Here is a 25216-nt window from a genome sequence, read left to right on the forward strand (position 1 = left end):
GAAGTAAGTCAACTAATGCTGTTCTTTACATATGTCTGATAAGAAGAAAACATTTTTAAATTCAATTTTAAATTATACAATTTTAGTGAGAGATACAGTAATGGCTGAAAAAAGTTTATTTTTAGGTGGGGACATTTTTTTGTCTTTTTTGAAACATTATTCCCTGACCCTACTAGCAAACAGCATCTTTATATTAGGCCAGACTGGATTTTATTTTGTGCTGATTCCAATTTTTGGAAAGATTTGAATAAAATTCTTGATAAGCAATTAATCAACTGATTAAGTTAAAAGATATAATAAAAAATACACCCTTACACACTTGCAGCAATAAAAATAATATTCTATAATAATAACAAAAAATATGAATGACAGACTGACAATTTGACCATTTTCAATTCTTTGACATTTAGAGTTTAACATTACAATATATAAATCTGAAAAATTACCTGTTATTGTTTAGTTTTTTTTTTTATCATTATTTTGTTATTATCTTTGTCTTGTACTAAACAGTATGTTGTAATGTGTAAAAACAAAATACTGGTCATAAAAATGTGCTGAAAAGCCTATAGGCTATAGCCTATAGTCAATAGGTTGAAAGGCCTGGTAATCGTTTGCGCCCTTGTTTACATTCAAAAACATATAATTTATTTATGTATAAAACAATTTAATAAACCGTCACCCTCTTTAATACTAGCCTAATTAAGTTTTCATGTAAGAATTTTAAATTGGTCATATATTTGTTCATCAAAAAAAATGTTTGCTGAAAAATCTAAAAATAACTAAAATAAAAATAATAAATGACGGGTGATATTTTAAGAAGGTGCCAACACGTGAGTATGTTACAGGCCCAGTCAAAGTATGAAAAAAGTGTGATTCATAGCATGGAAAATACTGTTCAGATTGAACTCCTATACCTTTAAATTAACAGAAATTTATTTGTGCTGTCAGGTTTAAGATCATTTACGAGTCTGACAAAATAATCTGTAATGTGGTAATTGGAAATGGCACACAAATGCATCAGAATCATGTTTTTTTCTTTAGTTTGTCCTAACTGGTGAAATGTCTCTTTTGTGTGTAATCTAAATACTTTCTCAGCACAAGATGATGATGATAATTATTTCTATCTTCATGCTCATATTTAGGCCAGTGCATTTTAAGACGTCCTAATTTAGCTAGTATTTTTATTCTTCTCCAGACAAACCAGCAAATGTTAATCTTTAATCTCAATTCTTTCAAATATGTGAGAGGGGGAAAACTCTTATTTCTCCTTACTTGAAATTTAATTAAGACAAGGACACAGCAGTTGAGCGTGCGGTCGATCCTGCTGCTGCCTGTTGCATCCTATTAGTGCTGTGGGTGAATGGGGGGGGCTGATGACTCCGCGGGGGCTTCTGGTGGTGGGATATTAACAACTACGTTCAGCGGGCTGGACATCCCTGGACTCTCCTCTAACGTGCTGCTCCTATTGTTATGAATAGTAATCATCCAAAAGGCACGAGCGCCCACGTTGTTTTGTCCATGGAAGGGGGAGGGGGTGTGCTCACTTTCGCAGTCTAGACAGTACAGTGTTTGATTATTATTGTTATTAATCAAATACTATATCGTTATATTGCTTATATAAGTGGAGTAGGCGTTTCATTAGTAATTAACCAATTTTACAGTATATGGAATATGTTAATTATTCATAGTAATGTATCAATTGTCAAGTCTAGTCAATTAAAATTATTACTTTAAGACTGTAACTGATTTGAAATTAAATGCACAGATATATGATGGTCTCAATTATGAACCATTTTAAACTAGGTTTTAATATAAAATATAATGTAGTTTCTCAATTGTGGTTGCAAATGAAGATGTATCAAAATGGTAAAATAATATGAAGTTCCTTGCTATAAGGCATTTTCCTTATTTTATTTGTAGAGCATTGCCTAGTGGTGAGGGGAGGTAACACTTATTATCCCCTGTGAAAGGCAGTAATATGCCACACCGCTATCTAGTCTGCTGGAGAAAAAAAAGAAACAAAAGGGTAAAAATACGACAATGAAGAGTACGAAACCGAATGTGACTGATTGTTTATTTGTGAATGTGTTAGATGTACTATACTCTGTTCTTGTGTCTACCAAGCACGGCCATGTTGACCAAAGCAGGAAACAGCAAATACACAACCCCGAAATACAGTATGTTCTGATTTGAACTTTGAAATCGTTAAAACGAGGGAAATGTGATAAAATGTCAATTCCTGTCTTGAGATTGTATGCAGTGTGCAGCGTTGTCAACAGACTTGCCGGGGGCCAGGGACAAGAGACCATTATAGGGCCCCCCACTCCATCCCTGTCACCAGCTTGTCACGACAACATACGCAGTACTTTTAATGCTTTGCAAGCAATGGCAGTGTCAATTTTCAAATTATTTAATTTGAGATGGACAGTTAAATTTAACAGACCGTAATGTGATGTGACACAATATAAACAAACAATTTCCATCTATTGTCCCATGTAGGCTACAATACAACTGAGAGTGCTATTCCTGCTTGCTAAGCTACAAAACAGTATAACTAAACATCCTGTGCCTGCCCCTTCCACATCCCTGGGTTATCAAACCCTCAAACAGTGATACATCTAGATTATTTGACGGCAAAGTCATTTATAACATCAGTGAAATACAGTTTTTAAGCAAGCTCACGCTCAATGGAGAGCCGAGTCTGTTCAGCCTCGCGCACCTGCTCCCCACAGACTAACATATATCCCTGATCTCCCATCATCTTCTCTCTCCTCGGCTCAACGCGAGCACCTTGTCTTCTCATACCGCGGCTCAATAGGCTACAAGCCGCTGGTGACAGACTCGAATCGGGCTTTCGTCACGGTGATCACGAATGTAAACGTTCAGTGTTAGAGGCTGTTTTTCACTTACCGACATCACCGGCCACAGCCAACTCTTGCCCTAATTCTCTGGCTTCTTGTCCCCCTTCTAAAAACGTCATCATTTTTTCTCGTTCACCTCTATGATCTTCATCTCTTTTTCGTTTTCTTTTCTGCGCACCCGATTTATGACGACTCGCCATCTTTACAGTTTATAACAATGACAGATTTTAATTTCCCGCTTCAGGGCAGGTACATAGTGTAGACTTGAGCGTCAGAGCGGGGTCAAACCATTCTCTGCTAAGACAGAAGGGGTGGAGGGGGGGCATTGTGCAAAAAAAGGAAAAATTATGTTTGAAATATTTAATATGTTCAGGTTTTTAAGTATACAGTATATTGAGTAGAGCATAATATTTAATCAGATAATGATTTAAATCAGGGGTCCCCAAACCTCTTCCTGTGACGGCCACATAACCTTTCCCTTCTCTGATGAGGGGCCGGAGTCAGTTTGTAACAGAAAAAGTGTGACAATTGCAGGAGTGCCCAAATGTAAAAATTTATTGTTTTTCAGAAAGCCACAATCAAATAATCCTTTCTGGATTCTTCATGGAACAAAAGCAAACAAACAAACAAAAACAAAAAAATATAATATAATATAATATAATATAATATAATATAATATAATATAATATAATATAATATAATATAACACTATTAATTAAATAGATAATAACCAAATAGCCCTCTCTGAGTTCTTCACAGAAAAAGGCCAGGAAATAAATGACACTATTGAGAAAAAAAAAAAAAAAAATTTAATTAAAAAAATGCTCTCCGGTATTGTTCAGGGGGCGGACCAATGTGGAGGCGGGCCAGAGCCCCTGATTTAAATTAAAAAGAAATATGTGAATGTAAAATACAATAAATTAAGGGTCAATCAGGGTTCCCAAGGTCCTGAGGCCCGGGACAACATACCCGATTGCCCCCACCCCGTCGACGGGTGTGTGGTGAAGAGGTTAAAAGCCTTGCAATGTTTAGAGTGGCAAGCAAAGTGGCTTGTGTGCTGGAAAGAGAACATGGACTCATATGCTACTTTCGAATTATCGACGGAGAGTTCAATTCATTCAGTTCAATTCAATTTTATTTGTACAGCACTATATCACAACAAGGTTGTCTCAAAGGGCTTTGCAGAGGCTATGTGACACACAGTTTGAAACAGCAGATGAAATAAAAAGAGATTAAATGAATAAAGGTCAAGTCCTGGACATCCCCCATCCTTCGACCCTCCATGTCGGCAAGGGAAAACTCCAAAACTCTTTGGGAGAAATGAGAAACCTTGGGGAGTGCCACAGTCAGGAGGGATCCACTCCCAGGACGGATAGACAGGATGCACCAGGACTGCTAATGGGAATTAGCAAACGGAGTTACAGTTTGTAAAGATGCAATAGAGTAAGGGAACAAGAAATGGTTCATCTAGCCAGATGAGACGGGGGGGCAACGAGGACGTCCATCCAGCCAGTGGTCCAGATAGTCAGGCTGCAGCTGAAAAATAGGGGGAATAGGGGACACCGGGTGACTAGTGATGAAGTGACTAGTCAACTAGATATTAAAATTAGAAAACAGAAATAAAGTAAGACAAGAGGAAGGTAGAGTAAGAAAAAGGAGATAGGACTCAGTGGCTGTACTTCCTCCAGTTCTCCATTCGCCATGAGGTCAAGTCCATATCCTCAACGAATCACGAGATCCCACTGTAGTTTAAACTCAAACACGAATGACTCAATATGTAATTTAGAATTAAAAGGTAGCCACCAGATTTATGCCTTATTTACATGTAATCCACATTTCTGTTCTTCTCTGCATTGCCTTCTTCTGAACGGCTTTGTTTCATTTTACCTGCAGCACGGAGAAGTCTCAGATCATGAAGAAAGGCGGCATGAAGCGAGTTCTGGTGCTCGGTACGGGATATGTCTCCGGCCCAATCATAGAGTACCTGACCCGATGTGACAAGACGCAGCTGACTGTGGGTGAGTGTTGAACCCGCATTTCCGCGATTTAAAGTTTTTATAGAGGCACTAATGTGTTTGTTTTTTTCTCACATTAATTTCCATAACCTTTAATGCCATTTTATCAAGTTTGCATGACATCTTGCAGTGAAAGTGAGAATGTCATTTTTCAAGCCATTTTAGTTTGTCCTTGTCTGCCTTTTTGCAAAATCTCAATTCTTACTAGTATGTAGCTGATATGATCCAATTTTAATACTCAGTACAGTGGTACCTCTATATACGATCGCTTCGACACACGAACTTTTCGACATCCGACGTAAAATTTGACTCGCCATTTGTTTCTACATCGGACGACATGCTCGAAATACGACGACAATGGCAGCACCGCAGACGAATGCATGGCGGATTTTCTTGTGTGACAAATCAACACAGGTTTCATAAAAGGTTGGTACAGGTGGTGAAACAAGGAAAAAGTTCACGCTTACCTTCTAAATGAAGATGCAAATGACAGAAAAATATGAGCGTGGGGTGAAATGGCTCAACAATACATCTCCACGGTCGTCCTCCGACCATCGTTCGCCAGTCTTTATAAGTTAAGCTGACAATTCTTATTGTGGTAACATCTCCAGAGAAATCGCCAGCTTCGCCACGTTTTCATCATTTCTTTCACAACTTATTCAACACAAAACGCCTGCTGTCTGCCGCAATTGACGATGTTCTCAAGAAAGCATTGAAAGCGAAAGTAAACTCTCACCCGCTCCCCTCACTCTTTGTCACGTCAGCCCCGCGGTGCCTTCAGGTACAGAAAAAAACATCCGCCTTATTAGAACCCGTTTCGTTACACTATTACAGGAATTATTATTATTATTATATTATTAATCTGATTTTTATTTATTATTTATTTGTTTTGCTATATGTAATTGCCATTTGTAATAGTACCAGCAGTATTTTTTAAGGATTTAGTGCAGGTTTTTGGGCTGTGGAACGAATTAATGGAATTATAATGTATTCCTACGGGAAAATCCTGCTCGACATACGACCATTTCGACTTACAAACAAGGTCCTGGAACGGATTAACTTCGTATGTAGAGGTACCACTGTATTTAAATTTTAACTTTGAACGAACAGGCCGTCGGTGGACTGGGTGTATCGGCTGGGGCTCATGGGCTTTCATAATGTGTCTGGTGACACTGACACATAGCAGAAATGCAGACTACATTCCTCAATGACACCGATCTTTGTTATTTCACAAATATACAAAAGTAGAATATTTACTTACTGACACTCCAGCTTCAGCGGGGTTCCATGGTGCGGAGGAGCATACTTCAGTCAGGAATCAAGCTTTTGCTAGGATTGTCTGGTTCCAAAATGCTAATATATTCCTAATTTGCACATAAGTATAGCATTCACTCATTTGACGCCGACACACTAACACGATGCGTCAAGGCTGGAGGTCATCGTTGTATTACAGACGTCAGGAGATGACACACACACAAGAAAAAAAAGTTGATTGAGAACTAGGCAAAGAGGTCGGCTCGATGGTCAACACTAACAGCGGTTTGGTGTTTTTTGGGGGGGGCGGGGGACTGAATATGCGACAAAAGTATCGTACTAAACCAGAGAAAATGCACATGTACAGTATAAATATTATTATTAAATATTATTGAATGCTTGGTGCGGCTCAATTTAGAACCAAGAAGTCTGCAACTGAAGATGAGCTTGCCTGATGCTCCCGATATTAATAAACGTGGAGGAAGGAGGAAGAGGGTGGATTCTTGCATAAAACCGTTTGCAGCGAGAACTCGCCTCAAAAACCGATTGCAATCAAATGATAAACTACATAGATAACACAGTACAACCAGGGCACGCACCCATCTCGTCCAATCTTATGCACAAATCAGGGACAAATATTGGAAAATGAATTTAGTTACAATATATACAGTCTGCAGATAGCTTTGTGTTACCAAATGCCAATAGCTATATGAGTTATGTTGCTTTCATTGCCCCTGATGATATTTAGTGCTGTGTGAGATTAAGAAATATTTCTTGTTTGGAGACATTCTCTTCCTCTTCTTGCTTTAAATTGTTTTGTCTGTCAGCGCAGCTTAGTGCTGTTGGCATATTTTGGATTTTGCTTAAAAATTTGCTACAGCAGAGGAATGAACAAGGAACCACAATGAAAACAGTAAAATTTCAACACACTAAAATAGTTGTCTATTTTCAATTGCTTTATTTTTTAGCATCTGTGACCATGAAGACGGCACAGGATCTGTCGACCAAATACCCGAACACGATCCCCGTCAAGCTGGACATCAGCAGCCAGGAAGCACACCTCGTGTCCCTCATACAAGACCATGACATTGTCATCAGGTGACTGCACTATACAAAAAAATATATCAGCATATAAATCTATTACTACAATCATTAGTTGCAGCTATAATTTGAACACTTACAGCATTTAGCTACCTAATTTTCAATTAACATATAGCCAGTACTTCTTTAAGTGGAAAGGTGAAAGAGCATTAATGGGAAGTAGGGATATAGAAACATAATACATGCTGGCTTATTATGAGTAACGTTACAATTTATTCTTGCAAAGGGAGGCTCTGTGAGGAAGCGTTACATTAGCTACCCAATCTGGCAGAAAGAGGGAGGACAGAAATGACTAGGGTAGGAAAGGGCAAGGTGAGTGCACAAGGAGTGCGATTGGGAGGCAGTAAGAAAGTCACATTTAGACTAAACACCTGTGGGCATTGGAGGGCAGACATCTGTGTCATTATTTGAACCATCCCAAACAGCTAATGTGCTTAGTGATGTCTTAGTAATGTGCTTAATGATGTACAGAAATATAACAAACAGAGGAAAGGACAGCCCACCACCTCAAGGGGACCTAACCTTTTGTCACTTGTCATTTAGCTGCTTATATGCAGCTATATTGCATGTCATTGCGTAACATTTGGCGACCTAAGTTTATATTACTTTGCAAGTAGCTTTCAAACATAATCTAACAATTCTGCATATAGCCAACTCCAATGTAGCTACTAAAAAAATAGCCATTAGAATGTAGCTGCTTAACATTCAATTTCTTTGCATTAAGCCATTTGATATGTAGTTACTTCACATGTTCTACGTAATATGTAAGTGACATATTATTAATGAAGTGGTGGTGCACAATATTGTAGTTCTAACCAATCTCGTTTCTCTTCGGCAGCCTGCTTCCCCAGGGCCTTCACCCCCAGGTGGCCAAACACTGCATTGAAAAGAAGGTCAACATGGTCACCTCCAGCTACCTTAGCCCAGCTATGAAGGACCTGCATAATAGGTGACACACATAGACACACTACAAAATAACACACTGCACAACATGGACACAAACATACTAAAACACATGGTAACACAAAAACATTACATTCCACACACCACAATGCACACATGAATGCAATGCAACACAAGACAATACAAAACAACACAAAATAACAAATGATAAAACAAACACACTGTATCACCGATGCATTTCAAAACCACAGGTACACCATGCGCTTGACACACACTTACCCTACAGTGAACAACACACAAAGATGATATATTATAAACAGCTCACACTACACAGAACACACATTGCACAACTTGCACGTAAGCTAAACTAGACCACACATGACATAGTTCACACACTATACACCACACATACAGTGGGGCAAATAAGTATTTAGTCAACCACTAATTGTGCAAGTTCTCCCACTTGAAAATATTACAGAGGCCTGTAATTGTCAACATGGGTAAACCTCAACCATGAGAGACAGAATGTAAAAAAAAAAAAAAACAGAAAATCACATTGCTTGATTTTTCAAGAATGTATTTGCAAATCATGGTGGAAAATAAGTATTTAGTCAATACTAAAAGTTTATCTCAATACTTTGTTATGTACACTTTGTTGGCAATAACAAAGGCCAAACGTTTTCTGTAACTCTTCACAAGCTTTTCACACACTGTTGCTGGTATTTTGGCCCATTCCTCCATGCAGAGCTCCTCTAAAGCAGTGATGTTTTGGGGCTGTCGTTGGGCAACACGTACTTTCAACTCCCTCCGCAGATTTTCTATGGGGTTGAGATCTGGAGACTGGCTTGGCCACTCCAGGACCTTGAAATGCTTCTTACGAAGCCACTCCTTTGTTGCCCTGGCTGTGTGTTTGGGATCATTGTCATGCTGAAAGACACACTGCACAACTGCACAACCATGTCTCATCTTCAATGCCCTTGCTGATGGAAGGAGATTTTCACTCAAAATCTCTCGATACATGGCCGCATTCATTCTTTCCTTTACACAGATCAGTTGTCCTGGTCCCTTTGCAGAAAAACAGCCCCAAAGCATGACGTTTCCACCCCCTTGCTTCACAGTGGGTATGGTGTTCTTCGGATGCAATTCAGTATTCTTTCCCCTCCAAACACAAGAACCTGTGTTTCTACCAAAAAGTTCTATTTTGGTTTCATCTGACCAAAACACATTCTCCCGGTCCTCTTCTGGATCATCCAAATGCTCTCTAGCGAACCACAAACGGGCCTGGACGTGTACGTTCTTCAGCAGGGGGACACATCTGGCAGTGCAGGATTTGAGTCCCTGGCGGCGCATTGTGTTAGTGATAGTAGCCTTTGTTACTGTGGTCCCAGCTCTCTGTAGGTCATTCACTACGTCCCCCCGCTTGGATCTGGGATTTTTGCTCACCGTTCTTGTTATCAGTTTGACGCCACGGGGGAGAACTTGCATGGAGCCCCAGATCGAGGGTGATTATCAGTGGTCTTGTATGTCTTCCATTTTCTAATAATTGCTCCCACAGTTGATTTCTTTACACCAAGCATTTTACCTATTGCAGATTCAGTCTTCCCAACCTGGTGCAGGTCTACAGTTTTGTCTCTGGTGTCCTTCGACAGCTCTTTGGTCTTGGCCATAGTGGAGTTTGGAGTGTGACTGACTGAGGTTGTGGACAGGTGTCTTTTATACCGATAATGAGTTAAAACAGGTGCCATTAATACAGGTAACGAGTGGAGCCTCATTAGACCTCGTTAGAAGAAGTTAGACTTCTTTGACAGCCAGAAATCTTGCTTGTTTGTAGGTGACCAAATACTTATTTTCCACTCTAATTTGGAAATAAAGTCTTTAAAAATCAAACAATGTGATTTTCAGTTTTTTTTCCAAATTCTGTCTTTCATGGTTGAGGTTTACCCATGTTGATAATTACAGGCCTCTCTAGTCTTTTCAAGTAGGAGAACTTGGACAATTGGTGGTTGACTAAATACTTACGGTATTTGCCCCACTGTATAAACATACACAAATGCACATACAGTACAGTGGTACCTCGACATACAAAATTAATTCGTTCCAGAGTTCGTATCATGATTTTTTTCGTATCTTGAGCCGAGTTTTACATGTAAAGCGTTTAATTCGTTCCAAGCACTACTTAAAACGCCACATTACATTTTGCCAAGCACATTTGAATCATTCAATATACCTAACCAACCCGTTCATACCTATAATTAGGTAGATAATAGAAAATAATGCAAAGAAAAAAGCCTTACCTTTCCAGTGAGGCATTGTCCTCTTTTAAGAAACTAAAATGGCGCTCGTTTTTCTGGAAGATTACCATCTCAGTGATTGTGTCTTCAGCGATTTCCTTTTCCTTCATCCAAAGGAGAAGGAGTCTCTTCATTTCATCATGAAACTGGCTCCTCATGTATCAAAACAATGTCACGCTCTTCGAATGTGTTAACTATTTTGATGCCTTCCTTCGGTTTCAAGATGATGCCTATCTCCTATCGCACTCTTGGTAAGACTAAAACGCGAGGATACTTGGGCTCTAATGTGCTACTAATGTAGTGAGACCTGTATGGGCTGAAAAACACTCTTCGCGAGGAGAGTTGTGCTCTTTTGGAGAAAAAGTCCAGCCAGCTACAAGAACAACAAAAGCACTATCCTGCCTGTGCACGTTATATTACAACACTCAAATTGAAACGTCATCAAAAATACACCACTAGGAGAGCAGAATCATGTTACTAAAGCATGATGGGAAAGATTCTGACCAATAGGGGAGCTGGCTCACAATGCAAAGCATGATGGGAAAGAGTATGACCAACAGGATCTTATGGCACAATTACATACCTATCTTTTACAGTGCGTAGTATATTTCATGTTTTGAATAGCATCAAAAGCCCTTCGTAACATGAATATATCGTATAAAGAAGCGTTTGTATGTCGAGGTAACGACTCATACAGAAACAATTTCCCATTAATCCATCGCGTACACACGGCAAATAACACTTCACAATTCGCACAGCCAAACATACAACATTGCACCATTCACTTTGATAAACACAACCTATAACACATTCACATACAGTAGGTTTAAGTATGTGTGTGTGTTCATCAGGGCAGTAGAGGCGGGCGTGTCTCTTGTGAATGAGATGGGATTGGACCCTGGTATTGATCATATGCTAGCCCAAGAGTGTATTGATCAGGCCAAAGCTGATGGATGCGCTGTGAGTACACAAACACACATGGTACAACAGTTTGTATTTGTGTTTATGTATTTTGCATTTATGGCACGCAGGTAGAATCATACGTGTCGTACTGCGGCGGACTTCCTGCTCCCGAGTGTTCAGACAATCCTCTGCGCTACAAGTTCAGCTGGAGTCCTTCTGGCGTTCTCCTTGCCTCCATCAGCCCTGCCGTCTTCCTTCGCGACAATCAGGTTTGCACAAATTCACACAACAAACCCTATATAAAGATGTTTGTGTTGTGGACCCAGATATTTCCTAAGAAGATGACAGAACAGTAGCAAATGATGAATTGAATCGAATAATTTACTCCAAGGTCATTTCTGGAAACACACAGAACCTCATATTTACCCACTGTATTTGAAAACGGCACATTCTGACCTCTCTAAAAAAAAGGCTGATTCACCTCAAGCGCTTTATCGTAGATATGGAAGCATTCTCAACACAGCTGTAATGTTGTTTGTCTGTCAGCTGGTTAGTATTCCAGGAGGCGGTGGTCTGATGGATGCCGTCACGCCAATGGAATTCTTTCCTGGCTTCAACTTTGAAGGTTATCCCAACTGCGACAGCACCAAGTACGCAGAACTCTACGACATACAAGACACGCATACATTGCTCAGAGGAACGCTTCGATACAAGGTACTTTCATGCCAAGACACGCATGTTGATTACATGCTAGCTGGCTTCTACTTTAATATTATTTAATTTCCATTTACCTTTTGTCCTAGTTCATTTGTACCTCCATACTTCAAATTTGTTATATTCCAGTAGTAGTATATATTGGTTTGAATTTTTTGTTTTTATTTTGTACAGTCCTCTGTTAGTTCTACTGTTGTTCTAATTTTCACAAATTTAGCAGACGTGTAATGTATATCGCAACGATGCCTTCCTTTCAAGTTGGCCTGGACAGACCAGGTTTCAGAAAATTTATAAATTTGGTTTGTTCTAAGCAGTGTTGTTAATAACGGCGTTACAATGTAACGGCGTTACTAACGGCGTTATTTTTTTCAGTAATGAGTAATCTAATTAATTACTTTTCTCATCTTGGCAACGCCGTTACCGTTACTGAGGCGGGAAAGGCGTGCGTTACTATGCGTTACTAAGTTGGTTAAATAAAAAAAAGTCTGAGAGAAACGGACTCACGGGGACGAGAGCAGAGCAGGAGTGGGGAAGACGGCGCCGTTGCAACCGCGATGCTAGATGGCTCCAATAATACCTGACTGCAGCCATAGCCGACAAACTACGCCCACATGACACGGTAGATATCATATTATAGAACTAGATGCACATGACAGACACTGCTGCATTGCCAACATGTTTTAAGGACTACATGCGTTTGTAAACAGCCGCCATCTTAAAGCAGTAGACCTCTCAGGAAGGGCCTGATGTAGAGATCCTTCCTAGCGAACCTAAGTAAATTTTTTAAATCTAAAATGCTTCTAAATCGGCAAAATCTTAACTTAAATCTATCTTTAAATGATGAAACAGTTTTAAAACTTACACATGTTTAAAGTAGACAGAAGGGAACTAATGCAATAACGGGAGAAATTTTAACAACTTTAACGATTGATTCACAACTTTAAATGACTTCCACACATAGCAAAGGTTACTAGCTAGTTATCGCAATACCCTTGTGTCTAGTTAAGTGGAGGGTAAAGAATTGGGCTTGGGCCAATTGTCCCCCAAACCCTTTAAGCTTCACATTGTGTGACCTGTTTTTTTTTTTTTTTTTTTTTTGAGAAAAAAAAAAATATCACTAGTTACTTTGCCAAGTAACTAATTACTCTTACATTCAGGTAACTGAGTTACTAACGCAATTACTTTTTGGGAGAAGTAATTTGTAACTGTAATTAATTACTTTTTTAAAGTAAAATTAACAACACTGCATGGCACTAAATGCGTTAGTAGACAGCCGCCATCTTAAAGCAGTAGACTTTTTAGGACGGCTCTGTTGTAGAGAACCTTCCTAGCGAACCTAAGTAACTTTTTATCTAAAATACTTCTAAATCGGCAAAATCTTGACTTGAATCTATCTTTAAATGATGAAACAGTTTTAAAACTTTCATATGTCGAAAGTAGAGAGAAGGGAACAAATGCAATAATGGGAGCAATTTTAACAACTTTCAACAGTTGATTCAGGGTAAAGGGTAAATTAGGGTAAAGAATTGGGCTCGGGCCAATTGTACCAAAAACCTTCACAAAAAACTTCACATAGTGTGGCCAATGTTTTTTTTTTTTTTTTTTTTTGGAGGAAAAAAAAAAAGTAATTATCACCAATTACTTTGCCAAGTAACTAATTACTCTTACATTCAGGTAATTGAGTTACTAACGCAATTACTTTTTGGGAGAAGTAATTTGTAACTATAATTAATTACTTTTTTTCAGTAAGATTAACAACACTGGTTCTAAGTGTAATGACGCAAACTACAATAGGACTAAAGAAAGAAGGCTTTTTTGTGATTTTGTCCCAATGTCATTTTATTTTGTTTGTTTCTCAAGTTGTTGTAGTCACCATCAGGAGCTGTTTTACGGTGCAGGGTTTCTGCAGAGCCATGCGTGGTTTTGTCAAACTGGGTCTGATCAACAGCGAGCCTTGTCCCATCCTCCGCAACGCATCATCACCTGTCACATGGGTAAGAAGAGCCGCATGTCGGTGAGCACCTAGTGTACTATGTGATTGTGTCATATTGTGTTGCTTTTCAGAAAGCTATTCTGTGTCATGTGATGGGTTTGCCCGCTTCGACCTCCAGCGATGTGTTTGAAGCCGCAGTGTACGAACGCGTCGATCGGGATGACTGCAGCATGGATTCCCTCAAATGGTAAACACAAATTATATTGAATGTATCAATAATATAGTGTTGACATGAAATTGTACACTGTCTCTACTGTGGGCACTATTTATCTTAAATGGTTAAAACGGATTTCATTCTAAGTTAAACACTTGTACCGTAATTTTCGGACTATAAGCCGCTACTTTTTTCGCTCATTTTGAATCCTGCGTCCTATAGTCCAGTGCGGCTTATTTGTTGATTTATTTAGGTTAATAATGAAGGAATCAGATCTTCCCCTGTAGACTGCTGGAATCGCGCCAGCCGAACCACCAGACCCGCGCTGGCGCAGCTCCAATGGCCCGGACCGGCAGGAACCCGGCCAGAGGGCCAAACTCCACGTGGTCACCTGAGTCTTAACCCTTTGTACTGACTCCATTTTGAAAGGTTTAAAGAAGGCTCACCGAAAACAAGGTGACAGTTTATTCAGGTCGACAGAGATCAAAACGGCAAGGCGAAAAAGAAAAAAAGGTTCCCGAGAAAAATGACAACATAGTTAAACATTCAGTCTTTTGAAGGCTCTCGCGGGGCAGGCCGTGAGCAGGAAGAAGGGTGTGTTTGGGATTATTGTCTGGTTGCGGAATGGACAGGAGAATTTGGGAGTTACTGTTGTCCGGGCAACAAGGGTTGTGTATTTTGCCACCTCAACGTCAAAGGGGCTCTTGGAGTCTTGTCAGTCGTGTTATCAGTGGGATATCGGGCGTTCTCCGGTGCTCCTTTTGGTAGGACAGAGCGTCCTGCCGGGAGAACTAAATTGTGAGAGTTGGTGTGTCAATGTTGCTCATGACACACATGTTGGGCTTCCGTGAGAAGAAGGTGTTGTTTATCTCTTACGCCCTATATTCTGCTTGTTTTCCTTAAACTATGGTATAAGTGGTATTTATTTTATTATTGAGTGTGTTAGAGTAATACAAACAGTTAGACGGTGCCTACGAGAAAGTTTATCTCCTTCATCAAATGGTTAAAACAGGTTTCATTCTAAGTACCGTATTTGTACCGCAATTTTCGGACTATAAGCCGCTACTTTTTCCCCCTCATTATGAATCCTGCGTCTTATAGTCCAGTGCGGCTTATTTGTCAATTTATTTAGGTTAGTAGGTAACACTTTATTTGACAGCGCTGGCATAAGACTGCTATAAGACCGCTATAATTATGACATGACACTATCATAGGCATTAATGAATGCTGATGACAGATGTCATTAAGTGTCACCTTGGAAATTATGTCACTTACTCCATTTATGTCCTCCTCAGATCCTTTATATCTATTCAAAAGTGAGATCATATTCCGGATGACACAAAGTAACATCTGTCATAAGCGTTCAATAATGCTCATGGCAGTGTCATTTCATAATTATGATAGTCCTATAGCGTCAATGTCAAATAAAGTGTTACCAAATACAGTACCATAACAAGCAATTAATGAATCAACTGAAACAGTAACTAAAGAAATAATTAGCACAGAGCATGAATTTGGATTGCTATTTACATTTGTAGCGCTGCAGTGCATGCTAGGAGGCATGTTGGACGACAACAACAGTGTTGACAGCAGGTGGAACAGTGATGGACAAATAAAGCTTCTTGAAGCAATGAAGCTTTGCAGCCAATTGGTTCAAAGTTTCATAGCAGTTCATTTGGTCTTATGACAGTTTTACAATGCCGCTGTCAAATAGAGTGTTACTGGTTGTCCGGTGTGGCTTATCTATGAACAAATGCCGTTTTTATGTCAAATTTGGTGGGTGGCGGCTTATAGTGAGGTGTGCCTTATAGTCTGAAAATTACAGTATGTTTAATGTTTTTTTTTAAAAGTCAACTATGGTAGTCAATTCAGGTCATTCTGGATTTCTGAAAAGGTTTGCCATAATTTGTCGTGCATCATATGCACGCTCAGAATCACCCTTCCAAAGTGATACTATTTTGAAGGGTTAACCAAAAATAGAATTGATGAATATTTTACAAATAGTGATCTTGCCAAAGGATCAAAAATCTGGAAGAAGGACTGAGTTTTCCTGTGTATGGCTTAATTTTAGGTTTGGCATGCTAAGTGACGATCCAATTCCTCACGCCGACAGCATTCTCACTGCACTCAGCAGACTTCTTGAAGCCAAACTCTCTTTCGGTAAGAACAATAACAACAACAACAACAACAACAAACCCTCTTCTTATTGTCGAGCTGCTCTCAATTGTCCAGAATAGCACTCACTTTCATTCCTAGTTCAACCCTTCAGTTCTAAATCAGTCATTGTTTGTTCTAGATTAATTCTTTCTGTGAAACTCCTGAGCGAGAACTAGATCCACTTGTTAAAATTCAGATCCGTTGTAGTTTTGTTCTGAATAAGCCATAGTTTTTCAGGTGTAAAGTGTTCGCAGTTTGAATCGAATTGCTACCTAGTTAGAAACCAGCTCAATCCAGGATCAGTTTGAGTTCATATCTTGTTTGGGTGTTAATTAAACATATTTTACATTTTGAGTATAATGTTAATGAACGTGTTAGTTAAAACTAGAGATGTCCGATCACGTCATTTTCAAAGTATCGGAATCGGCAAAAAAATATCGGCCATGCCTTTTTTAAATATATATATTTATATTTTTAATTAAATCGTTTTCTAATAGTATTTACCGTTACAGACATAATATGTTGCACTCATCCAGAGTCTTTAGTTTAGGCTTAAGGTAGGGTTATCAAATTTATCCCGATAACAGCGGTAATTAATTTTTTAAAAAATGTATCATGTTAATATATTTAACGCAATTAATGCATGCGTTGCACGACCCACTCTTGCATTGTCGCGCTCAATCTGTAATGGCACCGTTTTATCGATATAGAGAGATAAAAGGCAGCGTAAAATGAGTGGAGTGAATTTTGGCAGCCTTTGGAGCCTTATTTTAATTGGCTAAAGCCTTACAATCCCTCTACCTACGATTAGAAATATCATGGGAAGCAATGTGGGGAAGCAAGGTAGCAATTGATCTTTTTCTTAACACCTTATATTATTTCCCTACGCAGAGAAGATATATCAATTGGTAGCACTACGCACAGTCATGGTTCCACTTCCCATCATGCATTTGGGCATGGCTACAGTATCATTTACTGAATGCTCAACAAATACACTAGATGGCGATATTTAGTCACAATATACAAAGTCACAAGTCTTTCTATCCGTGGATCCCTCTCACAGAAAGAATGTTAATAATGTAAATGCCATCTTCAGGATTTATTGTCATAATAAACAAATACAGTACTTATGTACTGTATGTTGAATGTATATATTCGTCCGAGTTTTATTCATTTTTTTCTTAATGGATTGCCAAATGTATATGATCAGGAAAAATTATCGGGAATGATTGGAATTGAATCGGGACCAAAAAAAAAAGCAATCGGATCGGGAAATATCGGGATCGGCAGATACCCAAACTAAAACGATCGGGATCGGATCGGGAGCAAAAAAACATGATCGGAACAACCCTAGTTAAAACTAATTGTGGTAATAAGAATCATAATGTTTAATTATTCATTAAAATTGAAAGGTCTGTATTCGCACATGTGTCCCTGTTCAGGCAGCGGTGAGCGCGACATGATTGTGCTGCGTAGCGAGTTTGGCCTCCGTCACCCGACAGGCGAACTAGAGAACAAATGTGTCAGTTTGGTGGTGTACGGCGAAAATGGACGGTTCTCCGCCATGGCAAAGACTATCGGATACCCTGTCGCCATTGCTGCACGCATGCTCCTCGATGGTCAGTTAAACATCTCATTGTCCCACATTTCCATGTTCCAACTTCAAAACATGTACTTACCATTTATTTTACTTTCCCCAAATCCTTGTTTCAGTATTTCAAAGTGAATGCAGATATTTTAGATGTTTCCGCATTTATTCACATTCCCAAAATTTCCACAAAAGCATTTCCATTCTTATAGGTTATGTATTTAATCCGTAAACATCTTTAAGTGTTATTCATTCATGTTGTGAACTGCTTATCCTTACGAGGGTTGCGGGGGTGCAGAAGCCTGTCCTAGCTAACTATGGGCAGAAAGCAGGGTTCAACCTGTACTGGCACATTGAGACAAATAACCATTCGTGCAGACACTCATGCCTTGTGACAATTTTGGAGCATTTCATAAGCCTACAATGCATGTTCTTGGGATTACCTGGAGAAATTTCACAGGAACAGTGGTGGGTAGAGTAGCCAAAAACTTTCAATCACGTAAAAAACTGAAACTAAAATGATCGTATCTCCGGTTTTCCGTGGTCAATCAGTACCAAATAAAAACAACGCGAGAGGTTAAAATCTGCGCTTTCGAGTCATGTTGACGGCAGCATTCTATGTCAAATACTTATTTCTTTACGATGCTTTAAAGACGCCACGTGACTGAACAGGCCGGTGTGATCATAGAATGGAAAGCTTGAATCTGCTTGGTAAAATGGAGTCATGTGATTATTGTTGCGACATCTCGTTGGTGAAACTGGTAGCGCCACTGTTGGCGTCGCTGGCAAAAAAAACACAAAAAAACAAAAACAAAAAAAAACAAGTAAAACCTTTTAAAACCATGAGGAAGCTACTAGGAGGTCTGCCAAAACCAAATACTTACAGAGGGTGAGGCAGGTCCTCAAGAGTCAGCTGAATAGCAAGAATAAAATCCAGGCCATTAACAGCTATCCCCTACCAGTAATCAGATACCCTGCTGGCATTGTATCCTGGCCACTGGAAGAGATGCAGGCTACCGACATCAAGACAAGGAAGCGCGTTACAATGCACGGAGGGTTTCACTCTAAGTCCAGCATCCTGAAGCTCTACAAAGAGGGAGGCTGAGGACTAGTTAACATCAGAGCCACTCATCAGGAGGAAACTACATCTCTCCAAGAGTACATCATGAAAATGGCCCCCAGTGATGACCTGCTCGGTGAATGCCTCAGGCAACAGAAGCCCAGTAAGGAGGAGGACCCTGGGGAGATATCATGGAAGGATAAGCCCTTGCATGGCATGTACCACCGACAAATTGAGGGGGTAGCTGACATGGGAAAAACATAACTGGAAAAGGCCGGACTGAAAGACAGCACAGATGAACTGATCATGGCAGCACAAGAACAGGCCCTAAACACAAGATCAATAGAGGCTGGGGTCTATCAAACCAGACAGGACCCCGGGTGCAGGCTATGCAAAGAGGCCCCTGAGACAGTCTAGCACATCACAGCAGGGTGTAAGATGCTGGCAGGCAAGGCATACATGGAACGACATAACCAGGTAGCAGGCATAGTGTACTGGTACATCTGTGCCGAGTACGGACTGGAGACCCCAGAGTCAAGGTGGGCGACACCTCCAAAGGTGGTCCAGAACAACCAAGCCAAGTGTACTTTCAAAATTGTGCGGTATGCATGTGTGATACATCATTGGAAAGCTTAAAATCTCAATTTTCTAGGGGAAGAAACATTTTGAACACGAGACCATTTTTTTTTTTTTAAGTTTTTTAAACAGCAAAACCCTATCTGGAGGCGAGAGCACACGAGAGCAGAATTACAGATGCCACAATTTGAAAGCGATATCATCGCGTACTTACCTCTTTTCGATCCCAAAACTCCATGTAGCATGTACCACCGAGTGTCAAGACACGGCTGTGAATGGCTATAGCCGAATTTTGAGGGGATTTTATGGGTGAAACATGGTAATATAACAAGTGTCGCAATGCAGAAATCGCAGACATCAAGCAGTGGTCGAGATTTTCTTTTTCATATATTTACCCTTCTAAACGTTTTTTTTTTTTTTTCCAAATTTTATTTTCTGGATCGATGATTTATCATCTAACATATCGGAGAAAATGCGACAGTAACAAAAAAAATACAATTAAGCAATAGTTATGAGGTAGATATCCATGACTTTTTTACAGACGCTATTTTTTTCATTGTGACATAATTTGTTTAAAAGTTTAAAATATGTGAATGAATAATTTTTTAGTCTTTTTTTTTTTTTAAACGAAATATGAGACATCAATTAATGATTCTAAGCTAAAAACGACAGACATTTTGAATAATAAATATAATTAATAATTACCTTTGTTTTATGGCAAAGTTAAAACAAAAGCGGTTGCGCGACGTCTGTAAACAGGGGTTTTCAGGGTAAAACGGAAAAATTAAAAATAGTTCAGGGGCTTAATGTGCCACGAATCTGCTATGGCACCATATAGACATGTTGTTCTATCAAACACAACAGTTCTTTTGGCTTAAAATACAGCAGTTTATTTTAAAGAGGGTTGCAAGAGCAGAAACTGCTTTTTCAGTCTGTGTTTTCCACCATAAAAAAAAAAAAAAAAAAAAATATATATATATATATATATATATATATATATATATATATATATACATACATACACACATACACACACACACACACACACACACACACACACACACACACACACACACACACACACACACATATACATGTAATAAATAGGTACAGTATATGTATAGTTAGTCATTAGTCAGTACAACTTCGTCCTAGCCAGTCTTTCTTGTCTTGGACTTGGCCTTCTTGCATTCTATGTTAATTTGCTTGCCTTTGAGAGTGTCTAAGCATGTAGCTGGCCTAGAATTGTTTTGATTCTCAACCAAAGAGGACTTCATATCATCTCCTGTGGGTATTTTCTTGCTAGATGCTAGGTGTAAATAAACCTATCATTTCCTTAATAACCCTGACAATAATTCAAAAGATTGTGAGGTGTATTCTACACTGCAAACTCATATTAACAACTCCAGTGCGTTCGGTCTACTCGGTAAATTGGGCAAACATCCTATCGACTCACACTACCGTTCAAAAGTTTTGGGGTCACAAGGGACCCTAAACAGTAAATAGTGAAAAAAAAAATCACACAAAAACTGACATTCTACTATACTTTTGCAATATTTTATATTCCGCGTGAACTCCTTAGCTTTCACAAACAGGTTTTACAAAAATCCTTTTTGTCTGTTTTTAGGTGAGATATGTACCAAAGGTGTCTTGCTACCCATCAGTAAGGAGATCTACGTGCCCATATTGAAGCGTCTCAAGGACGAAGGCATGAACATCACCACCACCAGCACCCTTGTTGAATATTCATGATGATGTCATCAGCTTATCATTCTTTTTAGTGCTCTAGCACTAAGTAGTTCTCTGGCACTCGAGATTTCAATTTCATTACTGTTTATTATGCTTCTAAACAATCAATTGCCACTTTAGGGAGCTCAGCGTGGCCCAATTTTTATGCATCCTGGTGACAAGGAATTCATTGGTCACCCCTTAACGTCACCTAAAGCAACCTCTGCAGAGTTGATATGTTTCACCCATTGACATGAAGTTGAATGGATATTGCGTAAACAGAAGGTGTTAAGGGCCTATGTAGTAAATTGTTGCTGAAGTCGGCCATTTTGGTTAAAAGTACCCATGTCTGTCGTATTAAATGATACGTGGGTGGGGTGAGGGGGTGGGTGTTATCCCCCTAACCTTTTTTACCCATCAACATGAAATTAGTTGAACATTTCTACTATAGCAGGACACTCCATAAAGTCTCAAGAACCTTTGCTGGCAACTGACCAGAAAATCATCCATTTTAGTATGAAGCAGCCAATTTGAAAAAAAAAAAAAAAAAAAAGTAGACCCTGACACCAATATCTGTAAACCAACAGCAGATTGAGTGGGCATTTATAAAAAAAACGGGGCACACCAAAAAGTCTCAGTGATTAAAAATCAGTTCACCGTTTTGGTGGTGTAAAGTTTGAACAATAAAAAGCACAATTATCCTCTGCCACCAGTTTGGGTTTGAAATGGAGATGGATGGGCATGTTTATCGACGCGCTGTCTAAGGGACCCATGCCCAAATTGAACATTAAAGTCAAATTTCCAATAAGATAATCTGCCCAAATGAAGCCAAATTTAGAAAGAGCTTTATTATTTGTGAGGGTATGAGCATATTTATTGCCATCATGATAAATGTTTTTATGAATGTCATGCTACTGATGAGGATGTTACATAAAAGCATCTTTTAGAGAAAACATTACGAACTGTCATGAATATATATTTCTATGCTGCATTTCTAGGTCAAGAAAAAAAACAATCTTTATGAAGATCTCAAACAAAAGGCAGCTTTATCAGTTTAAAGAAAAGTATAAAATATGACTAAAGTTACAAGAACATTAATTGGAGACTTCAAGAAGAATGTATGTGGGAAACATCTGATTTTTTTCTTTTGGCTCTATTTTATCTTCTATTTTATTTTGACTGTTTTGCTCGTTAGTTGTGCTTAGGGTTACACGCGCCCCCTTTTCTGGCTGCATTCTGCGCACAAGTAAAAGCTTAAAGTTTGTCATTCAAATCCTGCAAACAATTGTTGTGTTTTTGTGTTGTGCTCTTTCTTTTATATGGAGTGGATTTACGGATTAGCGTAGTGACCCACAAACTCGTCTTCACAAACTCCACAGGTCAAAGGTTAGGCTTTGCAGTCAATACAGACACGAGTTCAAAGGTCAACAACACCTTGAAGATTTAGGATGGAGAAATTGATTTGAATATTTTTCATTCAAATTCAAACGTTTACTTTTTTTTAGCTTATTGAAGTAGAGCTGTTACTGTATCTACGCCACTTCTGCTTTTAATTACTAATTAGGCACCTCCATGAAACGCAAACATGATTTAGATTGAAAAATCAGGAATTTGTCAAGACAATGTCAGTGCATTCACAAGACCGTTTTCTTGAGAGTATTTGTTGCAAAAATGACCATTAAATAACACAACACAACACAATTTTTGTTAAAATATATATTTAATTATGTTTTTCTATGTACAGGGAAAATGCACAGTGTTTCTTATTAGAAAAAAAATTCAATCGTCCTCAACTTTTTTTAATCAAAGTGCAAAACCTTTAAATGAAAAAAGTAATAATGTGATTTCCCTGGAGCACATTTTGTCTAAACTAGATTTTAGACAAAGCACCATTTCGTAAACTGAATTTTTTTGATTAATCTGATGTTTTTATATGTTATATCAAATTTTTCCGTGGTGGTAGAGTGGTTGGCAGGTCTGCCTCACAGTTCTGAGATCAAGGGTTCAATCCCAGGCTCCGGCCTTGCTGTGTGGAGTTTGCAAGTTCTCCCCGTGCCTGCATGGGTTTTCTCCGGGTACTCTGGTGTGCCCCCACATTCCAAAACATGCATGGTGGTAGGCTGATCGAACACTCTAAATTGTTTTTGTGAGTGTGTGCGTGAATGGTTGTTCGTCTCGTTGTGCCCTGCGATTGGCTGGCACCGATTCAGGGTGTACCCCATCTACAGCCCATAGTTAGCTGGGATTGGCTCCAACTCCCCCATGAGGATAAGCGGCTCAGAAAAATGTTTTTTTTTCCCATTATTTTGTTGCAGTTAAATTGCAAAAATGATTCACGAAATCACATTTTATCTTTTTTTTCCCCCAATTGAAACTTTTAAATTGAACCTTCCACATTTTTCCAAGTCTGACCAACTTTTGATCTGAGAAAAATTCAAAATCCAGTATCCTATCTATCTATCTATCTATCTATCTATCTATCTATCTATCTATCTATCTATCTATCTATCTATCTATCTATCTATCTATCTATCTATCTATCTATCTATCTATCTATCTATCTATCTATCTATCTATCTATCTATCTATCTATCTATCTATCTATCCATCCATCCATCCATCCATCCATCCATCCATCCATCCATCCATCCATCCATCCATCCATCCATCCATCCATCTACCCACAGTGGGGCAAATAAGTATTTAGTCAACCACCAATTGTGCAAGTTCTCCTACTTGAAAAGATTAGAGAGGCCTGTAATTGTCAACATGGGTAAACCTCACCCATTAGAGACAGAATGTGGAGAAAAACGGAAAATCACATTGTTTGATTTTTAAATAATTTATTTCCAAATTAGAGTGGAAAATAAGTATTTGGTCATCTACAAACAAGCAAGATTTCTGGCTGTCAAAGAGGTCTAACGAGGCACCACTCGTCACCTGTATTAATGGCACCTGTTTTAACTCTTTATCGGTATAAAAGACACCTGTCCACAATCTCAGTCAGTCACACTCCAAACTCCACAAGACCAAAGAGCTGTCGAAGGACACCAGAGACAAAATTGTAGACCTGCACCAGGCTGGGAAGACTGAATCTGCATTGGTAAAATGCTTGGTGTAAAGAGATCAACTGTGGGAGCAATTATTAGAAAATGGAAGACATACAAGACCACTGATAATCTCCATCGATCTGGGGCTCCATGCAAGATCTCACCCAGTGGCGTCAAAACGATAACAAGAACGATAAGCAAAAATCACAGAACTACACGGGGGGACCTAGTGAATGACCTACAGAGAGCTGGGACCACAGTAACAAAGGCTACTATCAGTAACACAATGCGCCGCCAGGGACTCAAATCCTGCACTGCCAGACGTGTCCCCCTGCTGAAGCCAGTACACGTCCAGTCCCGTCTGCGGTTCGCTAGAGAGCATTTGGATGATCCAGAAGAGGACTGGGAGAATGTATTATGGTCAGATGAAGCCAAATAGAGCTTTTTTGTGTAGAAACACAGGTTCTCGTGTTTGTAGGAGAAAGAATACTGAATTGCATCCGAAGAACACCATACCCACTGTGAAGCATGGGGGTGGAAACTAGGGTTGCGAATCTCTGGCATGAAGCCGATTCGATATGTATCTAGATACACAGGTTACGATTCAATTAAAAAACGATACATTTTTAAGGCCGAGCGATTCGATACGATTCGATACAGTTTAAGAACGATACGGTTCGATACAGGGGGAAAACGGTACGATAGTAAACATTTGTTGTGTGTGTTCGTACTGTATTTTAAACATATAAAAAAGACCACATTTCTAATAGCAAAATTAAACAACAAAATTTCATACCAATGTTATGTTTTATTTTTTTATGAATAAAAAAAAAGGTTTACTATATGATCATCATTTTGTTGGATGGGA

General features: G+C 39.1%; 1 protein-coding gene across 1 annotated transcript; it reads left to right on the forward strand.

Moving 5' to 3' along the window:
• Positions 1-11098: 11098 nt before the first annotated feature.
• On the forward strand, positions 11099-22520 carry LOC130916644 (alpha-aminoadipic semialdehyde synthase, mitochondrial-like). Its single transcript, XM_057837518.1, has 9 exons — positions 11099-11106; positions 11277-11385; positions 11457-11597; positions 11875-12042; positions 13941-14036; positions 14107-14222; positions 16261-16349; positions 17789-17965; positions 21198-22520. Exons 1-9 carry the CDS (start codon positions 11099-11101, stop codon positions 21320-21322), a joined length of 1029 nt encoding a protein of 342 aa, XP_057693501.1. The 3' UTR covers positions 21323-22520.
• Positions 22521-25216: the final 2696 nt, after the last annotated feature.

Source organism: Corythoichthys intestinalis, chromosome 5, assembly GCF_030265065.1.
Source record: "Corythoichthys intestinalis isolate RoL2023-P3 chromosome 5, ASM3026506v1, whole genome shotgun sequence".
NCBI lineage: Eukaryota > Metazoa > Chordata > Actinopteri > Syngnathiformes > Syngnathidae > Corythoichthys > Corythoichthys intestinalis.